Source organism: Ambystoma mexicanum, chromosome 10 (assembly GCF_040938575.1).
Source record: "Ambystoma mexicanum isolate Mex_15411 chromosome 10, UKY_AmexF1_1, whole genome shotgun sequence".
Classification (NCBI taxonomy): Eukaryota; Metazoa; Chordata; class Amphibia; order Caudata; family Ambystomatidae; genus Ambystoma; species Ambystoma mexicanum.
In genome coordinates this window covers 1,306,373,465-1,306,397,885 of record NC_090932.1, presented here as the reverse complement: position 1 = coordinate 1,306,397,885, position 24,421 = coordinate 1,306,373,465, and the positions used below count along the sequence as shown (strand labels likewise).

General features: G+C 43.8%; 1 protein-coding gene across 1 annotated transcript in view; it reads left to right on the top strand.

Annotated features, from left to right (window-relative positions):
• Nucleotides 1-24,421, top strand: part of LOC138492279 (2'-5'-oligoadenylate synthase 1-like) — a 170,964-nt gene that overhangs the window by 124,295 nt on the left and 22,248 nt on the right. The window contains exons 4-6 of the mRNA XM_069619330.1: nt 9,605-9,780; nt 10,799-11,034; nt 11,558-11,705. Of these exons, the coding sequence (XP_069475431.1) occupies nt 9,605-9,780; nt 10,799-11,034; nt 11,558-11,705 (560 nt within the window). The remainder of the gene's footprint in view (nt 1-9,604; nt 9,781-10,798; nt 11,035-11,557; nt 11,706-24,421) is intronic.

The window sequence follows — 24,421 nt, the reverse complement described above, 5'->3', positions numbered from 1 at the left end:
CGAACTGTGTCAAGCAAGAGTGTTTCAGGAGTAATGTCCTTCATCACAGTGTTGGCAAAGAAAGTCATTGCAAGCAAGATTGTCTCAGGAGTGATCTCCTTCATCACAGTGGTGATCCAGAAAGTTATTCCAATCACAAATGCATCAAGGGTAATATCCTTCTTTACAAGGATGCCTTAGAAGGCACCAAGAGTCAAGAAATACTCATGAACCATCTCCTTTATTACAGTGGTTAAACTCACAGAGAATTGTGTGAGTATCTAGGTGTGATATTACTTATGCATTTTAACTGCTGTGTCTCAGCCTTAGTGCTAAATTCGAATCTAGGTGTGATATTACTAGTGTTATAACTGACTCTAGGTGTGATATTACTTATGCATTTTAACTGCTGTGTCTCAGCCTTAGTGCTAAATTCGAATCTAGGTGTGATATTACTAGTGTTATAACTGACTCTAGGTGTGATATTACTTATGCATGTTAACTGCTGTGTCTCAGACCTTAGTGCTAAATTCGAGAGAATTGTGTGAGTATCTAGGTGTGATATTACTTATGCATTTTAACTGCTGTGTCTCAGACCTTAGTGCTAAATTCGAATCTAGGTGTGATATTACTAGTGTTATAACTGGCTCTAGGTGTGATATTACTTATGCATGATAACTGCTGTGTCTCAGACCTCAGTGCTAAATTCGAATCTAGGCGCTACACTGTATGTTAATTACCAACAGTGCCACTGCACTAGTCCCATCCTACCCAGATAATGTATCTCCCGACGCTCTACACTGCTCTGCTTAGATCACTACTTTATATTGTGAGCACCCAATACCCTACCATGCCACCAAATTCACTTCCGCATGAATCAACACCCAAACTAACTGATATGATCACCTCACCCTGCACTGTTCTTCAGAGGAACCTCAAATTACGGGCTAGACTCCCTAGGCTATATGACCCATTATCTAGAACATCCCACAATAAGGCTAGTACTAGCAACCTCTCTCAGCACCCTCTTCAACTGAACAGTAGACTCTTCCGTGAGCCTATCAGCACCACTCCTAAAAGCTTGCCACTACCACCGACACCAGCACAACCTGGGACCAAGGGAGCACTTAAAAATGCACACTCTATGGTAGCCCATGCAACAGACATTGCTGACCTACTATATAATGAAGATCTGGACTTCTTAGCTATCACAGAACCGCAGGTCCCGCAATCATGTTAGCCATACCAGATGACTACACTCTACTAAAACTCGATCGTACCACCTCTCGAGGCTGAGGTCTTGCCATTATAGCCAAAACGAATCTTTCATTGACAATCTCGCCACATGCTAGCGCAGGTTCATGCGAATGCCTAACCGCTAAGCTTACCCTAGCTAATACACAGTCCATCTCCATCCACCTCATTTACCGACTACCCGGGCCCTCTAGGATCTTTTGAAAAAGACCTTACAAACATCCTATCAAACAACCTTAAGAATTCCACACAAAGCATCCTATTAGGAGACATTAACCCTGGTCTCAACGACCCCTCAGATGTTAATACCGCAATAATCAATAATACCTTAGAGGAACTAGGATTTACCCAGAAGATCTCAGAGTCTACCCATACTAAAGGCAGAACTCTGGACTGGTTAGCTGTGCATAACTGCCCAGTCCTAGTCTCAGCTATACTACCACGGCCTTGGACTGACCACTACCTGATCTCGTTCACTTTAGAGGCGACATCAGTGCAATCAGATAGCAAAGCTCCAGCTGTCCAGACCAGAAACAAAAAGAACATCACCCCTGAAAACCTGCTCCCACTGATCTTACCGACTCTGAATGCCATCCCAGATCACACAGATCCCTTCATGATGGTAGACTTATATAATAAAGTCATGCTCTCTTCTCTTGATGACATAGCTCCCCTGAAGTTGAGAAAGAGCAAACCCCGAAAACACATCAACACTTGGTTCTCTCCTCGCCTTAAAGCCCTCAGACAGGAAAAGCAACGCTGTGAAAAAACCTGGAGATCACATCCCTCAGAGAACAATAACAAAAACTTGAGTATACTAGCCTCCCAATATAAAAAAGAAATTATCTTGGCCAAACAAATGTCCTACAGCACTCGAATTTCACAAGCTAAATCTCACACTAGAGAGCTTTTTACAATACTAAAAGAGGTAGAATCGCCCACCCAAGTCCCTGACTCGTGACTCAAGGACAAGAATTGGTGCACGGGTACACAAAATGCCTTAGCCAACAAAATCACCTCCCTCAAGACGAAGATAAGCATTAAAAAAGATTCCCTTCTTGCTTCCACCAAACCTAGTATCCTGATCCCTAAAATGATACACCCCACTCGGTCGCACACCCCCGTGCCTAATCCCCACTTCATCTTCCACAAAGTATCTACTAAAGAGGTTGAAAATGTCATTCTCACCCTCAAACCCTCGAATTGCCATGGGGACCTACGCCCTGCACAACTGATAAAGGATGAGGCTCTTGATCTCGCACCATTTATTACCAAACTAATAAATGCGTCATTCACTTCAGGAACCGTACCTAACAACTTGAAACAATCATGGGTCCTCCCCCTTCTCAAAAAACCTAATTTAGACCCCGCTACCCCTACGAAATATCGCACCATCCCTACAGTACCATTCCTTCTTAAAATCCTCGATAAAATAGCATACCAACAAATCCAACATTACCTTGAACACTTCCATCTCCTTGGAGTCCGACAATCAGGCTTCAGGCCTCAACACGGTACTGAAACCGCACTCATAGATCTCAAGGCACAGATAGATGAGCTGAGAGACAAGGGTAAAATTGCACTATTACTACTCCTTGACCTCTCAGCCGCTTTCGACCTGGTCGACCATGAGATCCTATGCAACCACCTACAAAAAGCAGCCCATTTCTCTCAGGAGGCAACCGGTTGGATCCAATCCTTCCTAAACAACCGCATGATGAGAGTCTTCTCCCCTCTAGTAGCAGCCGACCCATCGCCTATTACCTGTGGCGTGCCCCAGGGATCTTGCTTCTCCCCAACCTTATATAACATGTTCACGAAGCCCCTTTTTGACAATCTAGATGGTCTGGGTATCACCTACACATACTATGCCGATGATACCCAGATCCTCATCCCGCTGACGAGGGATTATGACGAGGATTTGGCCTTCGTTAACAAAGTGTACCTCATCATCCAGGCATGGATGGCCCTACATGGTCTATGCCTGAATGATGACAAAACAGAACTCCTCATTCTAGGGTCCTCCCAAAATATCACCAAACTAGACCCAAACTACTCCTCTTTTGTAATCCACAATAATAATATCACTGTAGCCAAGGAGGTCAAAACCCTTGGCTTCTACCTAGATTCCACTCTCACCTTCAAAAAGCAAGTTAATGCTATGGCATCCACCACATCTTACACTTTCAAACTTATCAGAGCAGCCAAACCATTCCTCTCACCTTCCAATTGCATCACCCTAGCCAGGGTTCTGATCCTTTCCAAACTGGACTATTGCAATGCGCTATATATAGGTTGCAACAAATATATCACAAACAAAATTCAAATCTTACAGAATAACGCACTGTGTGGCCCTTAGCATCCCAAAGAAAGCCCACATCTCCGAGACTAGAATGTCTGTCAACTGGCTATCCACCAAAGACAAATTTTCCTTAAATCTGTTTCTCTGACTCACAAATGCCTCCACCAAGCAGCCCCTCAATACCTTATAACTAAATTCACCAGACCACCTTTCTCCCGCCCCACCAGAACGGTTAACTCCAATCTCCTCCTTTTGCCCAGATTTAAACGTACTATGTCTGGAGGGAATAGCTTTCCTGTAAAAGCAGAAAGGGAAATGGAAGCCCATCAAAATGTACAGTTTACCTGAATATGCCACTTGTTGATCTGGAAGCAACAACATACTGAACGGCCTTGAATGCTAAATCACAAAGGAAGTATTCAGAAATATCAAAAAATCTATCTAAAAGCAACCTGTCAATTACTGCTGGATGTAATACCTCATAGGCAGTAAATGTAAATCACTGCAAAGGTGCTATCGCAAAAAGTGCTAAGTGCCATAAGTCACTAAGAAAGTGCTATCGCTCGCTTGAAATAGAGATGGAGATGTATTACATCCAGCAGTAATTGACAGGTTGCTTTTAGATAGATTTTTTGATATTTTTGAATACTTCCTTTGTGTTGATATACATTTAAATGTATTTTGATGATGTTATTGTGTGTATGTAATAAATATTTTAATGTTATTATGATGTTTTTTGATTAAATATGATGCTAAAATTGGTTGCCCGATTGAGCCTCTTCCCTCTCCACACTTATTTAAATCAATTAGTATTTGAATAGTGTCTATATTTACCCATGTGACTTTTGCTCATGTTTTCTTATGTATATTGTTCCCCCGGTCCACGGTTCAGGGGATACCCATCGCTCTTGTTAACGGCTTGTTCTAGCCAGAATTACAAACTATAAATAAATATATTCTTACCAGGAAGCAATGTTACTTTCAAATCTTTATAAGTGTCCTGTCTTGAAGAGGAGTGCCTTATTTTATTTTATTGAAAAGAGTGTGTGTGTATGTGTGTGTGTGTGTTCTGACTTCCAGCCTGATGGCGGGTAATTCACTTTCACTAATATATATATAAAGTGTGGCATGTCTTTGCCACAATGCAATTGCAGTTTGCATCTTTACTACCACACTGGAATTGTGGTGCTATCTTTACCACGCTGACAGAAACAGGGTAAGAAGGTATATGTGGAATGTCAGGAAAGGGCTATAGTGAAAAGGGCTCAAGGGAGATGGTGGCTTTGGGAAAATAGAGATTATTGTGGGTCAAGGTAGGTGTGGGCAAGACCAGGACATGATAGAAAGCAATGTGAGATCAGGGAGACTGAGTCTGGTGGGGTGGGGAGCAAGACAAACGGTTGAAGGGTGGAGAACGCTCTTGTAAATGAAGCATGGGTATGGGACCAGTGCCCCACCAAACTAAATGTGGAGATGCAAATGCATCGTAGAAAAGACAGCATGGAGAGCATACCAAAGTAAAGACATGGAACCAAATATAGTGGTTTTACCAATGCTGCATAGTTTCCTACATATGTGTGACCATAGTTTAAAAAAACAGTAATGCTTGAAGCTGTCTGAGTGTGAACGATTCTGGAGGTTTGTACATTTTCTAGAAATTGTGTGGAGATATGCTTACCCTCATTTTTAAAATGTAATATACACATATGCCTTTCAAGCTAATGTTTTTACAATTAAATCCGCATTGTGTGACTGAGTTTTCAATTCATTATCTATACAGAAGATGTCATCTACATACGTACGACAGTTTGGAATGTCTTCTAATGAAACAATAGTGTTTCCCTTGGAAGTTGAAGATGAATGCAGTGTATTTGAAACCCTCCTGATATTATTCTTGCATGAAAAAACATTCCCCAACTCTACCACAGTCATGTATTTATATACCTTTGGATGTTACTCAAAAGTTCAGACCTTTGTAGATTTTGAACTGCCTCAGCGAAAGGGTATGTACTGTGCACTTTGTAGTCTAGAACTAAATAGTACATACCATCTGGTTTACCCAGTGGAAATATGGATGCATTGCATGGACTTGCCATTGCATTATGATTCATTTGTTCAACAAATGCGCCTACTATTGCTTTTATGTGAAGGATATCTTGTTTGTGGTGGGATGTTGTTTCTGAGTATTTGGCATTGCATACAATACTATTTTATGTGGCAGAAACTCAATGTCAGGACCTACATGGGTTTTGAACAACTGAACTGCTTAAAGAACAGCCCACAATTATGCATATGTATTTATTAAGTATTCCTTACCGTCTTTTGAAAGGTCCATTTCAATACCATCTTCTCCCCTAGGGCGGTCAATCATAAAAAGTGTTAGCTGGTTTTGAGTTCCCTAAAGACCACCCTACTTTATATTTAATCTGAGCCAAAAAGTGCCTTCATTTCTTTTGGTCACTCTCCCGAAGGTGAATTGTTAGTACGTTATTTATTTTATTTCCTACCACTTGTTCTGTGGAAGTAGTTATTTCAATTTAGCTATATATTGGTATATTTATTAAATGTTATTCATGTTTTTCCTCAAATATGGAATATTTAAACCAGAATATAAAAAGACTGCAATGTAGTCACTGATTTCTTTGGGTCTCAAACCTTCCCATTGTTTCTTGTATATCTACTGTTTGCTTTTTCTCTTCTTTCCGTCCTTCCTCACAGGTTTCTGTCCTCACTTGGATGTTGAGTCCTGTTTCTTGCCTTTGGAGGATGAGAGAACGTATAGTGTTGTTTTCTATACCTTTGTGATTCTCTAATCTGTATTTTATCTCTGAGATTAAATGTCATTTTAACTCTACCCTTATATTGGACCTCTGATCCCATATTCTAACTGGCTCCTTGTTTAGGACTGGAGTTTTCCCTTTCAGAGGAGGTTGCTCTGTCGCAGTTAGTGCCATTAACTCTACATTATTCTGCTGCTATATTGGGCAGACTTGTACTGCTCTCACTTTCCCATTCCCCTTGAGCTGATAGGTGGTTCTACCACTATTAGGTTTGCCAAGGGTTGTCTCTCTTTGGTGAGCTCTACCTAGAGACTTTATGTAGCTGGTACTATGTCTGCAAATTGTAGTAACATCTAGACTGGTTAGTTCTCCTTCTAGTTGTGGTTTGATCTTTCCTTCCAGCATAGGATAGTTCCCCATAACTATGGCTAATGCTAAACCTATTGCTGTGATTGCTCCTTGAATGTTACTTATTTTGCCTAAGAATATGTGTTAATGCTGTGATTGTTGGAGTAGCCATTAAATCTAAGTACAGCCAATAGTGAAATTAAATCCAATTATCACAGTTTTGCATTTGTGGACTGCACCCTGCCAACATGATCATGGCTAGTTATACGGCTAGGTATACATATCTCTGCTGTGGATTAAGAATCTTGAGGAAATACTGCCTTAATTTAGTGGAGGACCACTTAGGTATCTCTTCTCGTTTTGTTGGGCATGTACCCAGCATATATTTGAGGGTACAGAAGGGGAACCCCTTTCTGCTCTTCCTAAATATGGATGCAGTGCGAGTGCAGCTCCTCGAGAAGCTATCTTCATAGCAGGTGCACTAATGTGAAAGGCCCATGTCTTGCAGCAGATTGGAAACATTTCAAATTGCTGCAAACCATTGTGGAGGGTCAATGATCTGTAAGGATAATTCAGAGTACTACTTGATCTAAGTCCTTCCTTAGTCAAAGGGTTTGAAAATAGGTCCCCAACCTTAGTAGCAGATGTTTTCGTGTAAGAGTTTTTCCGGGCCGAACTCTTGGTTGTGCCACCACCACAGTAAAACTAGTGATGGGATTTATGATGTTTCCCTCTGTCAACTATCTATTTAGTGCTTGACGGCATTCAGTAGGTACTGGAAAATCTGTGTTATGCCATTCTAGTATCTCTTTAGTAGTTATATGAATGTCTTTGTATTTAATATTTAGCAACCCTGTTGACCCCTTTCCAGTGACCAAACAGGGAGAGTTTTCAAAATCCCTCTGCAAAATGAAAAATATGTTTTTTTTAGATTATATACTCTAAGCCATAGAGATAGTGGCCCCTTATTGGGTGCCATATGTTATGATTTTCATCATACCCTCCTTGCAAGAATGTAATCTCTATGCTAGAGGATGTCAAAATGGGCACCTGGTGCTGGGAATACCCAAAGCAAGAGGGATGTGGATTTATTTATTTAGCACTATGGAACCTCTACCAAAGAGCACCCGACAGGTTTACTATTGGACAGCAGTATTGCTGTGGGCTTACCCCAAGAACATCTAGGAACCAATGTGTCGTACGCTTCTGTAAACTATTATTTGTCATCAATAACTTCCCTGCACAGTTCCTTAATAGAAACACAAACATAATGTTCTCTTTCTTTTGTGTGGCATTTATGTATATGTATTCTCCTGTAGAGATAATATGTGAGTATTAAAATAGTGTAATTAAAGCAACAATTGGCCCTTGATATTAGCAATAGTTTTCTTGAATATAGTTCTTTTCTTGAATATAGTTCTAGCATCCTTTGTTTCTCATATTCACTTCTAGGAATGTAAACCATACACCCATCAGCAATGTGCATAGCAACATAAAAGATGGCATAGTGAAACGTAAATATATGCTCACAGTAGTGCTGTCAATATTGGTGAGCCAGTAGATAGGTAATTCTATTTCAACCACTAAAAATCAATTAAATTGTAAGGGCTAAAAATCTATCAAAAACACATGACTTCTAAGGGCAATTATATAAAACCAGTCCAAATCCATGAATAAAAAATGCAGGTAAAACCATTGTCATAAACCTGCTGGGATCTTCCTTTTCATCCACTAGTGCTTATGTGGGCCCACTAATGTTCACCAGAGAACTGCAAGAAGGAGCAGAGGTTTCTAAAGGAAGGGTGCAACCTTTCTTTTTATATATTTAACCAGTGTCTGCAGCCTGTCACAATTACAGCAAACATTTTACAGCACCACCAACTTTATGTGCTCCAACCCACCATGGTGTGAATGTTTCCATTTGATACAACATGGCCCTGGTGGCATTATTGAAATGCGAAATGTTTTCTTTAATTATTTTTGGCAGGGTGAAGGCACTGTTTAAAGATGCATATAATGGCGTTGTTTTCCTTTTGTTTAATCTAAAACTGCCCCATGCAAATTGTATTAACTACTGTTGTTGATTGTACAGCAAACTGTCTCTCACATCCACCTTCCTAAAAGGCTGCTTTCTAAACTCAGCCTATGCTACTAAGAAAGTGAGTTGCATAGAGCAACATGGGGAAGCGAACTCTAAATCGGCTGGGGTATTCCCATCCAGCAATTGTGCCGACCCTCACTGTAATATCCTCTGCTGCTTCAGGTGTCACCACAGTTTCAGTAAGACCCACATTCCTGAGATCAGCTCCTCCTCATAAATACAGCAGCCGCTGCAGCTGTGCCTCAAGAGTCCATTTCTCAGTGGTCTCTTCCTGCCTTTAAGTTATTTCGTCATCACCCCTGCAGTCTTCTTGAACTGTTGTACACTCAATAATGTGTTATGTCTTTTTTTTTTACCATGGTGCATTTCACAATCTCACTTCTTACTCATTAGCAGGGAAGGGTAAGAAGATCTCTGTCCATGGTAGAACTGGAACAGACAGAATTTCCAGGCGCCAAATCAGAATGGACGACATTCATGGATTGCAATCACACTGAACGTCTGTTTTGAAAGTATTTGTGGTAAATGGTGCATTGTAAAGCACAGTGGCAAATAGGTTTGCTCTAGATTACCAGATGAACAAGCCACAAAGTCTTTAATGTGGGCCACTCTGGCCCATAAAAATAGCCCACAGTGGCTTCTCAGCCTGATCCTATGGGCATTGCCCTGTTACCATACAGTCCAGTCTGGGCATGTCTCTGATGCGCTTATTGGTTTTTTTAAACTTAGCACATGGATGACGTTGCATCTCCTGTTCTATGGATTCAAATGATTGTAAATGGACACAGGTTTAAAACAAAGTGGGTTAACTCTTGTCTTTATCCCTTCTTCCTCTGATAGGTCAGCTTATCTCTGGATATAAACCGCCCCCCGAGGTTTATCTGAGGCTCATTCGGGATGCGTCACCAGGCGAGAACTTCTCCTCGTGCTTCACCGAGCTGCAGAGGGAATTCATTATCTCTCGACCCACCAAAGTGAAGAGCTTCATCCGTTTGGTCAAGCACTGGTACAAGACGGTAAGTGCACGTGGGCCATCTATGTGTGAGAGCATCTGGACTCGCACTGCTGCAGCCTCGTGGCACTGATGAGGTGCCACAGGTAGGAAGCAGACACTGCTACCCGCATAGCACTGACATGCAACTGCCGGAGGAAACCTACTGTTGGAGTCAGATAGAAATGGCAGGGTGTGGAAGACGAAATGTTCACACTGCTGAAGTCCAACAGTACTCTAAGGGGACAGTAGAGTGAACACACTGATAGAACACTGCAAAGTAAAAGCACACAGGGTTACACCACTGGAGCCCTGTAATCATGTCAAACATTGCTGGCTACTGAAAGGGCAATGCTGGGAGTACTATATAGCATTTACAATGCATTGCTGGCAGGACGTGAACACTGCTGAAGTCATGTAGCCCTTACAGCACTGCTTAGAGGCATTTCACACTACTGGATTTCTGCAGGGTTTTATCCGATACTACAAAGACGCCCAGATTAGTCCCTTAGCACTGGCAGGGTCTGAGATGAGGCTAGTACTGTTGGAGTACTGTAGCACTGGCTGTCACTGGTCAGAGGACGTTCACACTGTAAGAGTCCAATAGGGTTGTTGATGGAAGTATGCTCGAACTGCTGAAGTCCTATAACACTGCTTGGGCACTGCTGAGGGGTATTCTCACTATTGGAGACCTGAAGCAATCACTGACCGAGGACTGTTGAGAGGACTGGCTGAGCACTGCTGAGTAGAAGTAGAGCTATTACTGCGTGGCTACTGTTAAGAGGAATCTCACACTATTAGAAACCCGTGGCACTGCTATGGGCATTCCTAGTAGGTATATTGCACTGCTGGACTCATGCAACACTGACAGGGCTTTGCTGGGTAGATGTCCACGCTGCTGAAGTCCTGTAGCACTGACAGGACATTTCTGGTAGAACATCCACAATGCCAGCGCTTCATTGCATTGAAAGGCTCTTGTTAGAATGTCTCCTCTCCAGGGACTCTTAACATGTGTTACTTCTCTGTACCCATCCATTTTACAGAAGCTGCACGGAAACAGGAACGTTCCACCAAAATATGCTTTCGAACTTTTGAGCATCTATGCCTGGGAGAAAGGGTCTAATGGGCAGCCAAGATTCAATATGGCTCAGAGTTTCCGGAACTTTCTGGAGCTCATCTGCAATTACCGCGAACTCTGTGTCTGGTGGACCGAGAACTACAACTTATATGACAACGCAGAGCTAGGAGAGTTCCTGGAAGAGCAGATCGAGAAACCCAGGTTTGTGCTTCCTATCTCCGTGGGATAATAATATTGAAATCATGGTTGGTCGTGGCTGTATCTATGTCTGTTTCCGTTCTCAATGGGAGAAAATGTAGTGAAACCAAGGTCACTCCTCGATGAGCACAGGCCAGTGCTTGCTGGTTTTAGTGGTGGTTGATGCGTCATTAAACCAAAGTCAGTCCATCCGAATCCCAGGTTTCTGGTTCCTGTGTCAATGGGGTGGTACAGATAGGGAAACAAATGTTGGTCCCGAAGGAACCCAGGGCTGGGCTTCCTGTCCAAGTCAAGGTTACAGGTGTGAAATCAAGGAAGGTCCAGTGAAGACATTCTTTCCATACTCAATGGATGACACCCGGAACTTTAAAAAGTCAAATAAAAACATTGTTAAAAATGACAGTCATAATCACTAAATTCACGTGTTACCGTTGTTGATTCTGCTGGTGAAGATCACTCTTTGGGGTGTATTTTCTATGACTGGGGTGGATTGACTCAATGTGTTTTATCTTTTTCAATATTTCAGGCCCGTTATCCTGGACCCAGCAGACCCAACTGGCAATTTCGGGGTAGGATACAACTGGGAGTTGGTCGCCATAGAGGCAGAAAGCTGCTTGTCCACAATGCGCTACAGAACCTCTGCTGAACAGATCAGAGACTTCAGAGATCTCCCAGTGAGTGCCAGCTTGTGAGCTCAAGGCGTGTCTTAAAAAGTATATCAGAGTATTTATCATAGGTGCACTTTTTCAGAAGCTGTAATGTCGCTGTCTTCAATTCACTTAACTTACGATCAAGGCTTATAACCGGTCCTTGGAGTTGGTGAACACAGTGTTGTTTGCTGCGTCCCAGTAAGACCGCCAAACTCTGGTCCAGACAGTACCACATTTCTGTTGACGAATGCATTGACTCGCCTGTTAGGGAGAATTCCCAAAATGTGCTAATTTCCCTTACCTTTTGAGACCCCCAGCAACTTTGTTGGATTTCTAGGGTTTGATTGTTTTACCTGGGAAGAGTGTGAACCTTTTTTTCCCACTCTTCCTTGTATTTTGATGTGTGTTTTACTTTTGTGTTCTTTGGATATGGAGTTTTATAACAACTCCATAGGCATCATCTTTTTCTGTGTGTCACCCAGCACCTTCAGTGTAGTGGCACAGGGATGTCGTTCAGACTTCCCAAGGTTTAAATACCTTCTCTGGGACTGACTACTGTCTCCCAGAGCATGTAAAGTTAAATTGGCTTTACTAGTCTCTTTAAATTTACAGACCCAGCACACTCTATCTTCCAATAGAGTGCTGGAGGGGTTGCCTAGCTTCCCCTGAGTCGAAACACTCATGTAAAAGTCAAATGTTACCTTTTACTACTTTAAATGGTTGGTGGCAGTGGTTTAGATCAAACTACCATGATTTTTCCCGACCGCTAACAACGGTAGCTAAAAATAGGGTCAGACATGTTTTTCAATATGGCGCCTAAGACATATCTGTAAAAACAGACTCTGGTCATCTTTTTTCGCCATTTCTTTTAGGAAAGGTCCTTCTTGTGTTTGTCTCTGCGCGCCAAACCAGGTTTGGTCCCCTTGTTCTTTGGCCTTTGGCGGGCTTCAGTGCTGAAGCCCTCCTCTGGTGCCTGAGTGTCTGGGGTGGACAGGATGTGAGGGAGATGCCCGAAACTCCCTGTGCTTAGTCTCCCAGGAGACTTGAATGTACTCTGGCGTGATTGGCCAGCTGGCTGTCCGGCAAGGACAGCCACCCTGCTGTGTGAGTGACATCCAGGCTGGAATGAATGGGGGAAAACTGTTTGAAAGCAGGTCTCTGGGACTTGGAAAGCAGAGTCGACCACTGGAGCAAAAGAACCGAAGACGAGCTGAAGGAAAAGGACTGCTGCAACTCCTGGATGACCGGTGAAGCCCTGCTGCAGGTCCGAATTGCCTGAAACTCCATCGACAGAGAAGCCCTTCAAGGTTAACTTCTTCCCTTGAGTTTGGTGGGAACAACCAACTCGCAAGCCACCGGGACACCGTCCCCATCTGGTCGAATTTTCATCAGCGTGCTGTTGAAAACCGGATAGCCAGAGGGAAGGAAACCAGTTTGTGGACTTTAAGGCACTCACACCTTGAACTGACGTCTTGCTAAAGCTTTTGGCCTCATCCCTGGGCAGTGCAGGAACCTCCCGACGTCCTCCTTCTTGTCCCACCACTGAAGCTCAGGAACAGCGAGATCTGCTCGAACTGCCAGGAACAACTGCCTCAGCTACAGCTCTTCTTCATTAACAAGGTACTGTGCAAACGCAGTCCGGAAATCTTTTCGGCCATCGAGAAAGTGCGTGAAACTTTCCTCAACTACAAAGGCTTGTCCTTCCCTTAACATTGGTCAAACCTTTCGCCTAGCCAAATTCTTCTAACCTCTGTGGCAAAGACTTAACCGTTATCTACCAGAACTGTGCTATCCTATACAAAAGACTCTGAACCATTGACTTTGGCCCAGGCCTGTTGAGAAGAATTGCTGGTTGTATTTAACTGAAACCCTTTGCCCTTCCTATGAATGTATTAGGGCTGTCTATTCTTATAACCTTGTCTTTTTACCCCTTTATTAAGTATCTGAAGCGCCATTTTGCTCCCACTTCATTTGGAGCTAAACTTGTTCATTTACTTACCGGTTGTATTTTTGTAGTTTATTAGTGTGTGATATTGAGCTGCTTATGCTAGTTTAATGTTTTCTAACTGACTGAGTAAATACATGTATATTCTTTTACCAAGAAACTTTGAGTAAGTATATATTTTAATCACTGTATTTGTTGGTCCTTTGTGTAACTTGTTCTACTGCTCACTTAAACTCTTGAGTTAAGTCTGGCTGCACAGCCATCGCTACCACTTTACTGTGTAGTACAGGCTTGTACCAAAGGTGAAATTGTGCTTACACTTGTAGTCCTAATTGCCTGTAGTGTTCCCAAAGGGTACTGCAGGTGATTCTGCCTGACACTGGTGTACAGCGGTGGGATAAAGTATACTTGTTACATTTAGAGTGATACTTTTACTTTTGTTCAAATAATCCTCCCAAGGCAAAGCAACACTAGTAAAGCAATTGTTTTATTGTGACTGATATGGAAAGCTACAGACAGGAGACCATAGTGACTTTAACTGTTGATCAATTGAGAGATATGTGTAAAGCTAGGAATCTCACTGTTAAAGGCAAAAAGGTTGAATTGATAGAAAAGTTGTTAGAATACCAAAGTCTAAGGAGTGGGTCTGAAAACCCCACCCCTGCAGCAAATGTGGCAAATGTTGATGAGGTTGATAATATATCAGAGCCCAGCTCTAATATTGTGGATGGGTTAGATGAGGCAGAAGAGTCTCAGAATGTAGGCCCTGTCTTACCTCTACCTGCTCATAGGCTTCAACCTTTGACCACAGGGACCCCGTCAGGTCCAAATCTATGTCCTGAATTTGTCTCTTTAGAAACATTGAGACTTGAGTTAGAATTTAAAAGAATCCAAGCTCAAACTGAAAGCAAGCATCAAGAGTTTAGACTCAGAGAAATGGAATTGAATCATGCACTTGAAATGAAAAAGTTGTCTCTTGAAACTGCTTCTCTCCCAGAGTCCTCTAGGTCTTCCAGTCCTAAGAGGCCTCGCATGCCCAAAGATGCAGTAAGTATGTATGAAGTTAAGCTTGATATTTTGGATTGGTTGGCTGCTTTTGAATATAACCATGGGATTCAAGACATTACAGGGAATCAGTTGATTCCTTGGCTTTTTTCTAGGCTACCCCCTGTTGCAACTGATGTGGTAATGGAGTTGGGGGATATAGACAGAAAGGAGTATGAAACTGTGAAGCTAGCTTTGATAGCTAGATTTGGGAAGACCTCTTCTCAGTATCTTAAGAGGTTTAGAACCCTCAAAAGGAATGATGGACTACCTGGGTGACTGAATGTTTGAAAAACTTAGATGGATGGGTTAAGGGTTACAGAGTGAACACTTATGAAGGTATGAGAAATCTGTTTATGTTGGAATCTATTTATGATGCTTGCTCTTCTGAGCTGAGACAGCACTTGGCTGACTCTAAGGAAATTGATCCCAAGAAGCTAGCAAGGGCTGCTGACTTGTGGGTTGCCAACAGGGCTACTCAAAAGGATTCGGGGGTAACTCAGAAGACGGATGAGGGGAAACAGCACAAAAAAGATGCCAAAGAGAATTCTAATACTTCCACTCCAAAAGAGGGCCACAAACATAACAACTGTAAGCCACAAGGGAAACCAAATCAGGCTAGTGTACCTTCTGGTGACAAACCAGAAGGAGGTCAGAACAAACCCCCATTCATAAAGACATTTGGTAAATGTTATTCTTGTGGGTCAACTGACTATGTGAAAGGGGATCCCAGATGTAAGAGTAAACCTTCAGGGGTCCACACTGTGTCCTTAGCCTTCTCACCAATGGATGAAGTACCAATGGCAAGTGGAAACTCTCACTTTCTGGCTGAGGAACCCATGAAAGTCTCAGCCAGTGTTTCTTTAGTATCCCTGGGTAAGTGGGAACAACAGAACCTAGATGTGTATAACTCTATTCCAGACAATACTAAAGAGTATTACAAAGACAGTGTTCTTGTGAATGGTCAGGAGACCCCTGCCATCAGAGACACTGGGGACAGCATAACTGTAGTTGATGAATCAAAAATAAGAGGATGTTTCTAAGGCACCCACATTCCTAACTAAGCTTCCTGGAGGTACTCTCCAAATGCTTCCACAGATATAAGCTCTCATCCAGTGCAATGACATGACTGTCAAGATACCTGTAAGTGTGCAGAGTGAAGTACCTGGGAGAGTCCTGTTGGTGAAAGACTTAAAACCTCTTGGAGTTGTATCAAGCACCCAAAGGCCTCCCAGCAAAAGGAAACAGGAGCAGACTAGGAAGGCCAGAGAGAGTACCTTAAGGGGCTCTCCAGAGGAGATTATAGAGGAAACTATAACTCCAAGTCCACAGGAGTTACTGACTGCAATTTCTAAGAAGAAGGAGGAAAAGGGGCAACCTAAAACCTCTAGGAAGAAACCAGCCAGCACTCCTGTGCTACCAACCAAAACATCCCTGAGAGGACTGTCCAAAGTCACACCTGTGACTCCTCCACCAGCTGAGGCTGAGTGTGTGGAACAACCTTGTGTGGTTGAATCAGCTGCTGAGGAATCAGAGCTGGAAGATGACCTTGCTCCTGTTGGAGATCTGGATCCTGCAGACCATCCTGAGCTGCAGTCTTTACTGGCAGAAGGTGGACCTTGTAGGGCAGACTTCAGCAGAGGTCAAAGAGAGTGTCCTACTCTTAAAGGTCTTCGCCAACAGGCAGCTTCCCAGCTGGATGGGCAAGAGCCAGGGAAGCATAGGTTGTACTGGGAAGATGGCCTCTTCTACAGTGAACCGACTGAGTCTATCCCAGGGGACTACAGAAGACTTGTAGTGTCTCTTGAAAGCAGACTCTAGTACCTACAGTTATCCCATGAGATACCTTTGGCTGGTCACTTACGTTTCAAGAAGACTAAGGAAAGGCTCCCTCTATATTTCAACTGGCCTAAGTTGGGGTCTGATGTAGATAAGTTCTGGAGGAGCTGTCACACTTGTCAAACCTCTGGCAAGAGTGGAGCCAAGAATGTAGCAACCTTGGTGACTCTCCCAGTGGTGGGAGTTCCTTTTGAGAGGGTAGGAATCGACATTGTTGGTCCCTTAGACCCTCCAACATATTCAGGAAACAGGTTTATACTGGTTGTAGTACACCATGCTACTAGGTATCCTGAAGCAATACCTATGAGAACTGTTATAGCTCAGGCTGTTGCTAAGGCCCTACTTGGTATTTTTACCAGGGTAGGTTTTCCTAAGGAAGTTATCTCTGACAGGGGATCCAATTTTATGTCCCACTACATGCAGGCCATGTGGAAAAATTGTGGAGTAACTTACAAGTTCTCAACTGCCTACCATCCTCAGACAAATGGATTGGTAGAGAGGTTTAACTGTACAATGAAGAGCACGATAGGTGCTTTAGAGGAACCCCTTAGAAGAAAGTGGGACCTTCTACTGCCATGCCTTCTCTTTGCTTATAGAGAAGTCCCTCAGGAGGGAGTTGGATTTAGTCCCTTTGAACTTCTTTATGTCCATCCAGTTAGAGGCCTCGTGGCCCTTATTAAGGAGGGGTTGGAGAGTGCTCCTTCCCCCAAGCCAGTGAGAGTCACTGACTATGTGATAGGTCTCCGTCTCCGGAGGAGATTGTCACACATGATGGCAGAAGCATCAGACAACTTGAAAGCAGGTCTGGCTCTGGTGAAACATTGGCATGACCAGAAGGCCAACATGGTTGAGTTTACTCAAGACCAGATAGTTCTAGTTATGGTACCTACAAGGCAGAGGGCCTTACAGGACAAATGGATAGGACCCTTCAAGGCTGTGGGTAAACGTGGAGAGGTCAACTATCTGGTGGACTTAGGCAATCCTAAGGAGGCTCCCAGAGTCTTTCACACCAACCGTTTAAAAGCTTATGTCTCAAGACCACAAGTGGGAGCTTTGCTTCTAGCTTCAGCTCAAGAGGAGGAGGAGAGTGAATCTCTACCTGACCTACTCAGAGGCCAGCCTTTAGATGAGAAAATAGAATGAGTTAATCTCTCTTCTAATTTGACACCTGAACAACACGAGTGCAAGTTCCTGTTAAATCAGTTTGCCTCCCTGTTTTCACTATCACCAGGCTTGACCCCTTGGGCCAGCATGATATTCAAACTGGTGACTGTTTACCTGTTAAAAGCAGAGGTTACAGGATGTCAGATCATGTAAGATCCCACATAAAGGAGGAGGTCAACAAGATGCTTGATCTTGGGGTAATAGAGCCCTCTACCAGTCTATGGTCTAGTTCAGTTGTTCTATTACCAAAGGCAGGATCCAAGGTGTTGAGATTGTGTGTGGACTATAGAGCTCTTAATGCAGTCACCAAGACTGATGCCCACCCTTTACCAAGGACAGATGAACTGGTGGACAAACCTGGTTCAGCCAAGTACCTCAGGACATTTGATCTCACTTCAGGCTATTGGCAAATAGCACTGACAGACCATGCCAAGGAGAAAACTGCATTCTCCACCCCAGCAGGCCTCTACCAGTTTAAGGTAATGCCTTTTGGACTAAAGAATGCACCTGCTACATTCCAAAGGATGGTTAATCAAGTTCTGAATGGGATAGAGGACTTCTGCATGGCATACTTGGATGACATTGCAGTGTTCAGCCCTACTTGGAAAGAACATGTTGACCACTTAGGATATGTTTTGCAGGCTCTTGAGCAGGCACATCGGACCATAAAGGCTAGTAAATGTCAAATTGGTCAGAGTAAAGTGGTCTACCTTGGACATGAAGTAGGAGGAGGTGAAATCAGGCCATTGCCTAGCAAAGTAAAAGCTGTACAACACTGGGTCATCCCTACTACTCAAGCCCAAGTGAGAGCCTTCCTAGGCCTCACTGGGTACTATAGGAACTTCATTGAGAACTATGGGACCATAGCTTCTCCCTTGAATGTCATCTCCTCTCCCAAATTCCCTAAAAAGGTCAGGTGAAATGAGGAGTACACTCAAGCATTTGAAGGCCTAAAGAAAGCCCTTTGTCAAGCTCCAGTCCTAAGAGCTCCTAACTATAACCAAACCTTAATTGTGCAGACAGATGCTTCAAATACAGGTATAGATGCAGTCCTTAGTCAACTGGATGAGAAAGGTAGGGATCACCCCATTTGCTTCATCAGCAGGAAGATGAAGGAATCAGAAACAAGGTGGGCAACCATAGAGTGTGAGTGCTTTGCTATTGTGTGGTCACTGAAGAAGTTTAGGCCATACTTGTATGGGTCTACTTTTGTGATTCAGACTGACCACCAACCCTTGAGATGGTTGATGCAAATGAAAGGGGAAAACCCAAAACTACTTAGATGGTCAATCAGCCTGCAAATGTTTGATTTTACCATTGAACACAGGTCTGGGTGTCACCCCCAAAATGCTGATGGTCTCTCCAGGATGTTTGACCGACTGGAGTAAGGAGATTCATCCAGGAGTGGATTCAATCCTCTTGTCCCTTAGTCTGGGGGGGCGAGTGTTTGGGAGAATTCTCAATATGTGCTAATTTCCCTTACCTTTTGAGACCCCCAGCAACTTTGCTGGATTTCTAGGATTTGATTTTACTACCTGGAAAGAGTGTGAGTCTTTTTTCCCACTCTTCCATGTATTGTGTGTGTTTTTCTTTTGTGTTCTTTGGTTATGGAGTTTTAAAACAAACTCCAGTGGCATCATCTTTTTCTGTGTTTCACAAAGCACCTTCAGTGCAGTGGCACAGGGATGTCTTTTATACTTCCCAAGGTTTAAATACCTTCTCTGAGACTGACTACCGTCACCCAGAGCATGTAAACTTAAATTGACTTTACTAGTCTCTTTAAATTTACTGACAACACACACTATCTTCCCATAGAGTGCTTAAGGGGTTGCCTAGCTTCCCCTGAGTCAAAACACTCATGTAACAGTAAAATGTTACCCTTTCCTACTTTAAATGGCTCGTAGCAGTGGTTTAGATCAAACTACCATGATTTTTCCCAACCGCTAACAACGGTAGCTAAAAATCAGGTCAGCCATGTTTTTCAATATGGCGCCCAAGACCTATCTGTAAAAACAGACTCTGGTCATCTTTTTTCGCCATTTATTTTAGGAAAGGTCCTTCTTGTGTTTGTCTCTGCGTGCCAAACCAGGTTTGGTCCCTTTGTTTGTTGGCCTTTGGCGGGCTTCAGTGCTGAAGCCCTCCTCTGGCGCCCGAGTGTCTGGGGTGGACAGGATGTGAGGGAGGTGCCCGAAACTCCCTGTGCTTAGTCTCCTAGGAGACCTGAATGCACTCTGGCGTGAATGGCCGCTGGCTGTCTGCCAAGGACAGCCACCCTGCTTTGTGAGTGACAGCCAGGCTGGAATGAATGGGGGAAAACTGTTTAAAAGCAGGTCTCTGGGACTTGGAAGGCAGAGTCGACCACTGGAACAAAAGAACCGAAGACGAGCTGAAGGAAGAGGACTGCTGCAACACCTGGACGACCGGTGAAGCCCTGCTGCAGGTCCGAATTACCTGAAACCCCATCGACAAAGAAGCCCTTCAAGGTTAACTTCTTCTCTGAGTTATTGGGAACAGCCAACTCGCAAGCCACCTGGACACCATCCCCATCTGGTCGATTTTCATCAGAGTGCTGTTGAAAACCGGATAGCCAGAAGGAAGGAAACCAGCTCGTGGACTAGGCACTCACACCTTAAACCAACCTCTTGCTAAAGCTTTTGGCCTCATCCCTGGGCAGTGAAGGAACCTCCCGACGTCCTCCTTCTTGTCCCCACCACTGAATCTCAGGAACAGCGAGATCTGCTCGAACTGCCAGGAACAACTGCCTCAGCTACAGCTCTTCTTCATTAACAAGGTACTGTGCAAACGCAGGCTGGAAATCTTTTCAGCCATCGAGAAAGTACCTGAAACTTTCCTTAACTATGAAGTCCTTGCCTTAACATTTGTCAAACTTTTCCCATAGCCAAAATCTTCTAATCTGCACAGCAAAGACTTAACCGTTATCTACCAGAACTGTGCTATCCTATACAAAAGACACTGAACCATTGACTTTAGCCCAGGCCTGTTGAGAAGAATTGCTGGTTGTATTTAACTGAAATCGTTTGCCCTGCCTATGAATGTATTTGGGCTGTCTATTCTTACAACCTTGTCTTTTTAACCCCTTTATTAAGTATCTGAAGTGCCATTTTGCTCCCACTTCAGGGGAGCTAAACTTGTTCAGTTACTTACTGGTTGTGTTTTTTTGTGGTTTATTAGTGTGCGATATTGAGCTGCTTTTGCTAGTGTAATGTTTTCAAACTGACTGAGTAAATAAATGTATATTCTTTTACCAAGAAACCTTGAGTAAGTGTTTGTTTGAATCACTGTATTGGTTGGTCCTTTGTGTAACTTGTTCTACTGCTCACTTAAATTCTTGAGATAAGTGTGGCTGCTCAGCCATCGCTACCACTTTACTGTGTAGTACAGGCTTGTACCAAAGGTGAAATTTTGCTTACACTTGTAGTCTTATTTACATGTAGTGTTCCCAAAGGGTACTGCATGTGATTCGGCCTAACATCGCCAAGCTCTTTTTTGTTTGGAGACATGCACATTTAACACACCTGAACAGTGCCTCATACTAGAAATGGTATCTGTCTGGCTCGTTAGCATGCTTTTGTCTCATCCAGAAAGTTACTTCCAAAGGGCAAATTCGAAAAGGCTGCCTGTAGCCTCATACCAGCTGAAAACTAGTGCTTAGAAGGATCTGGTACCCAGTGGTAGGGGGTAAATATTATCCCACCCCCCCCCAACAGATGTGAGCGAGGCAGAAACAACTGAAGAGAGTTTAGGGTATTCCACGGGGTGGAGTGGGGAGTTAAACAATGGATGAAATTGACACTTTGTAACGAAAATTGGAACATTTGCCATAGAATGTTCAATCTGTTCTGTAAGGGAACACACAATAGATGGCAGGTCACCAACAGTACACAGGAGCATTTGTGTAACTCATTTTCATGCTGGTTGTGCCCACAGAGAATCATAGGGCAATCTCAATATGCCAGCATAAAACACATATTTGCATTTGCTGTGCTCAAAGAAAATCAAGAGGACTGCATTAGCAATCTATGCTATCACTGACCCCCTACAATTATGGTTGTGCCCAAAGAAAATCATGAGATCTGTCTGAAAAAGAAATTGTAGCATTGTCACTCTTAACCATTTTCATTCTGCTTGTTACCTTGGTTAGTGGCCTGTAATATTTGCTTTATACATGTCCTGCTGCTAACATACAATCACTTTTGTATGTCTTTTAGATTCTGTACCAGGTGCAATGAATAGGGCTGCATCATTGGATTTTGAACTAACCCACAAATAACGATGGCAAAGGAAACCTCAATAGAGGCTCCAGTATTTTGCAATAACTGCATATTACTGTTGTATCTCCACAGTGATTATTGACCCTTTGAAACCCCTACTGCCATCAGTATTTAGTTATCTATTTGCATTTATAAAGCGTGCACACAGCCCAGGGACATCGAGGCGCTGTTACAAGGAGATGACTTTGTTACAACACAAAGCTGTGCATTAGCCACTTGATAACATGTACAGTTACATTACTAGGATAATTGGCTTGGTTACATTACCCCCTGCCTGAGTTTAGAACTATAGGATTAGTTACAGGTGTGATAGTATGCAGAGCGTATTTGCATGTTATACGAAGATGTAAAAGGCACATTTGTAAAAGCCACCAACATAGGAGAGTGTGATAATGCAGTGTTTGTGGCATTGCAAAGTCATCATTATTGTTGGGACCGTAGCTTGTACTACACTTGCCTTCAATCCTCCACCCTTTCCCTAGCTTCCACATTCCCATGACTGGAATCTATCAAGTCATCGCAGTCATGATGTACTCTGCGACCTCCGGGCAGATAAACACTTATTGAATATTTCGAACAGCATCATAGCAGAAGTGTTTGAGAAACAAAAGCGCACGTTCGAGCAGATATCTATAGCACCTGTTGAGCTAATTTACCTGCTAAGCTGTATTTATGCCTTCATGGTAAAAAAAAAAAAATATGTAAGCCTGTCCACCCTTCTCACGGTCTGGGAAACGTTTTGAATGCATGTCATTTGCTATGAATGCAGCAAGACCGAGATACAACATATTCAATAGGGGACCTACTGTATATCACTGTTATCACATGGAGATTGTTATTCACCTCCTGTAGCCAATCAGAATGCGTAGAGTGCAGTCCATAACTACTGTATTGACTGCATTCTGAACATTCTGTCTTCGAAAGCACACAGGGAAACAAAAATGAATTTTACAGGCACGATTTCTTTGAACATGACACTTCCTCTCCAAAAGGACCTTTGTTGTTTTTGCGAATTTTTGTGGTGCTTGCACCACAAAATTGCTTGAACCTTTGCTGAAGAGAGAGAGAGGGAATGGGGTTTCTGAACTGAGAAATATCTAATTGGCATAGAAACAGGCAATGCCATGGCATCAAACTGCCAAATCACTAAATCCTCTTTTTCCAAACTCCCCCACCATACTATCCAATGAGAAGTACACTAACAATATTTGCTCCAATCAGCAGATTTGTAAGAAGTAAGTTGGGTGCCGGGCTTTCCAGTTCCCAGCTGCGCAGTTTTTCTATGTTGGGCTATTTCGGGCAATTTTTAGCAGACAATTGGGCTATTTTTGGGATACTTTAGTCCGCAGATTATGTTTTTTTGTACTCCTGAGGCTGCCTTTCTACAAAAACGCCCACTCTCTCTACCCTCTCACTCTCTCTATCCCCCAACCACCCCACTACCCCTCTATCCACACCACCCCATTACACGTCCTGGTTGGGTTTTGTTTGGGCCATTTTGGGCTACTTGTGACAAGTCCTCCCAAGGCTGCTTTGTTCTTCATGTTTTTTGCCCTAACCAAATATCATCACCCACCCACCCCACCACTACTCTCTAAACACACACCCACTCACCCTTACCCAACCTACCCCCTCCCTCTCTACTTACACCCACCCAATCCCCACCCGCTCTACCCCCACCCACCCTCTCTACCTCACCCAACCCCACTCTCTCTACCCCCACCCAACCCCCACTCTCTTTAGACCCCACCAACCATACCCAACTCTCTCTACCCACACACACACACCCTACCCCTGATCTCTCTACCCCACCCACCTTACCCCCGCTCTCTCTACCCCACCCACCCTACCCCTGCTCTCTCTACCAACCCCCACTCTCTCTACCCACACCAACCCTACCCTCGTTCTCTACCCCCACCCTCCCACTACCCCTACCCTAACCCTGATCTCTCTACTCCCACCCTACCCCAGGTCTCCATAGCCTTCACCCACCCTACCGCTACTTTCTCTACCCTCATCCACCCAACCTACCCTTACTCTCTCCCACCACTCCCTCTACCACCTCCACCCACCTGACCCCACCTCTATCTACCCCCATCCACCCTACCTCCACTCACCCTACCCCCACTCTCTCTACCCCACCCACCCTCTATACACCCACCCACCCAATCCCCACCCTCTCCACCATCACCCACCCAATCCCCACCCTCTCTACCCTCACAATCCTCACTCTCTACCCCACCCCACCCTTCCCCTGCCCTGTCTATCATTTCGAACCAACCCTACCCCCACCCTATCCACCCCCACGCCCGCAACCCACAAACTCTCTATTCCCACTCTATCTAGCCCCCTCTCTCCACCACCACCGACCCACCCTACCCTGCTCTCTACCCCCATTCTCTCTACCCCACCCACCCTTTCTACCCCACCCACCTTACCCCTACTCTCTCTACCCC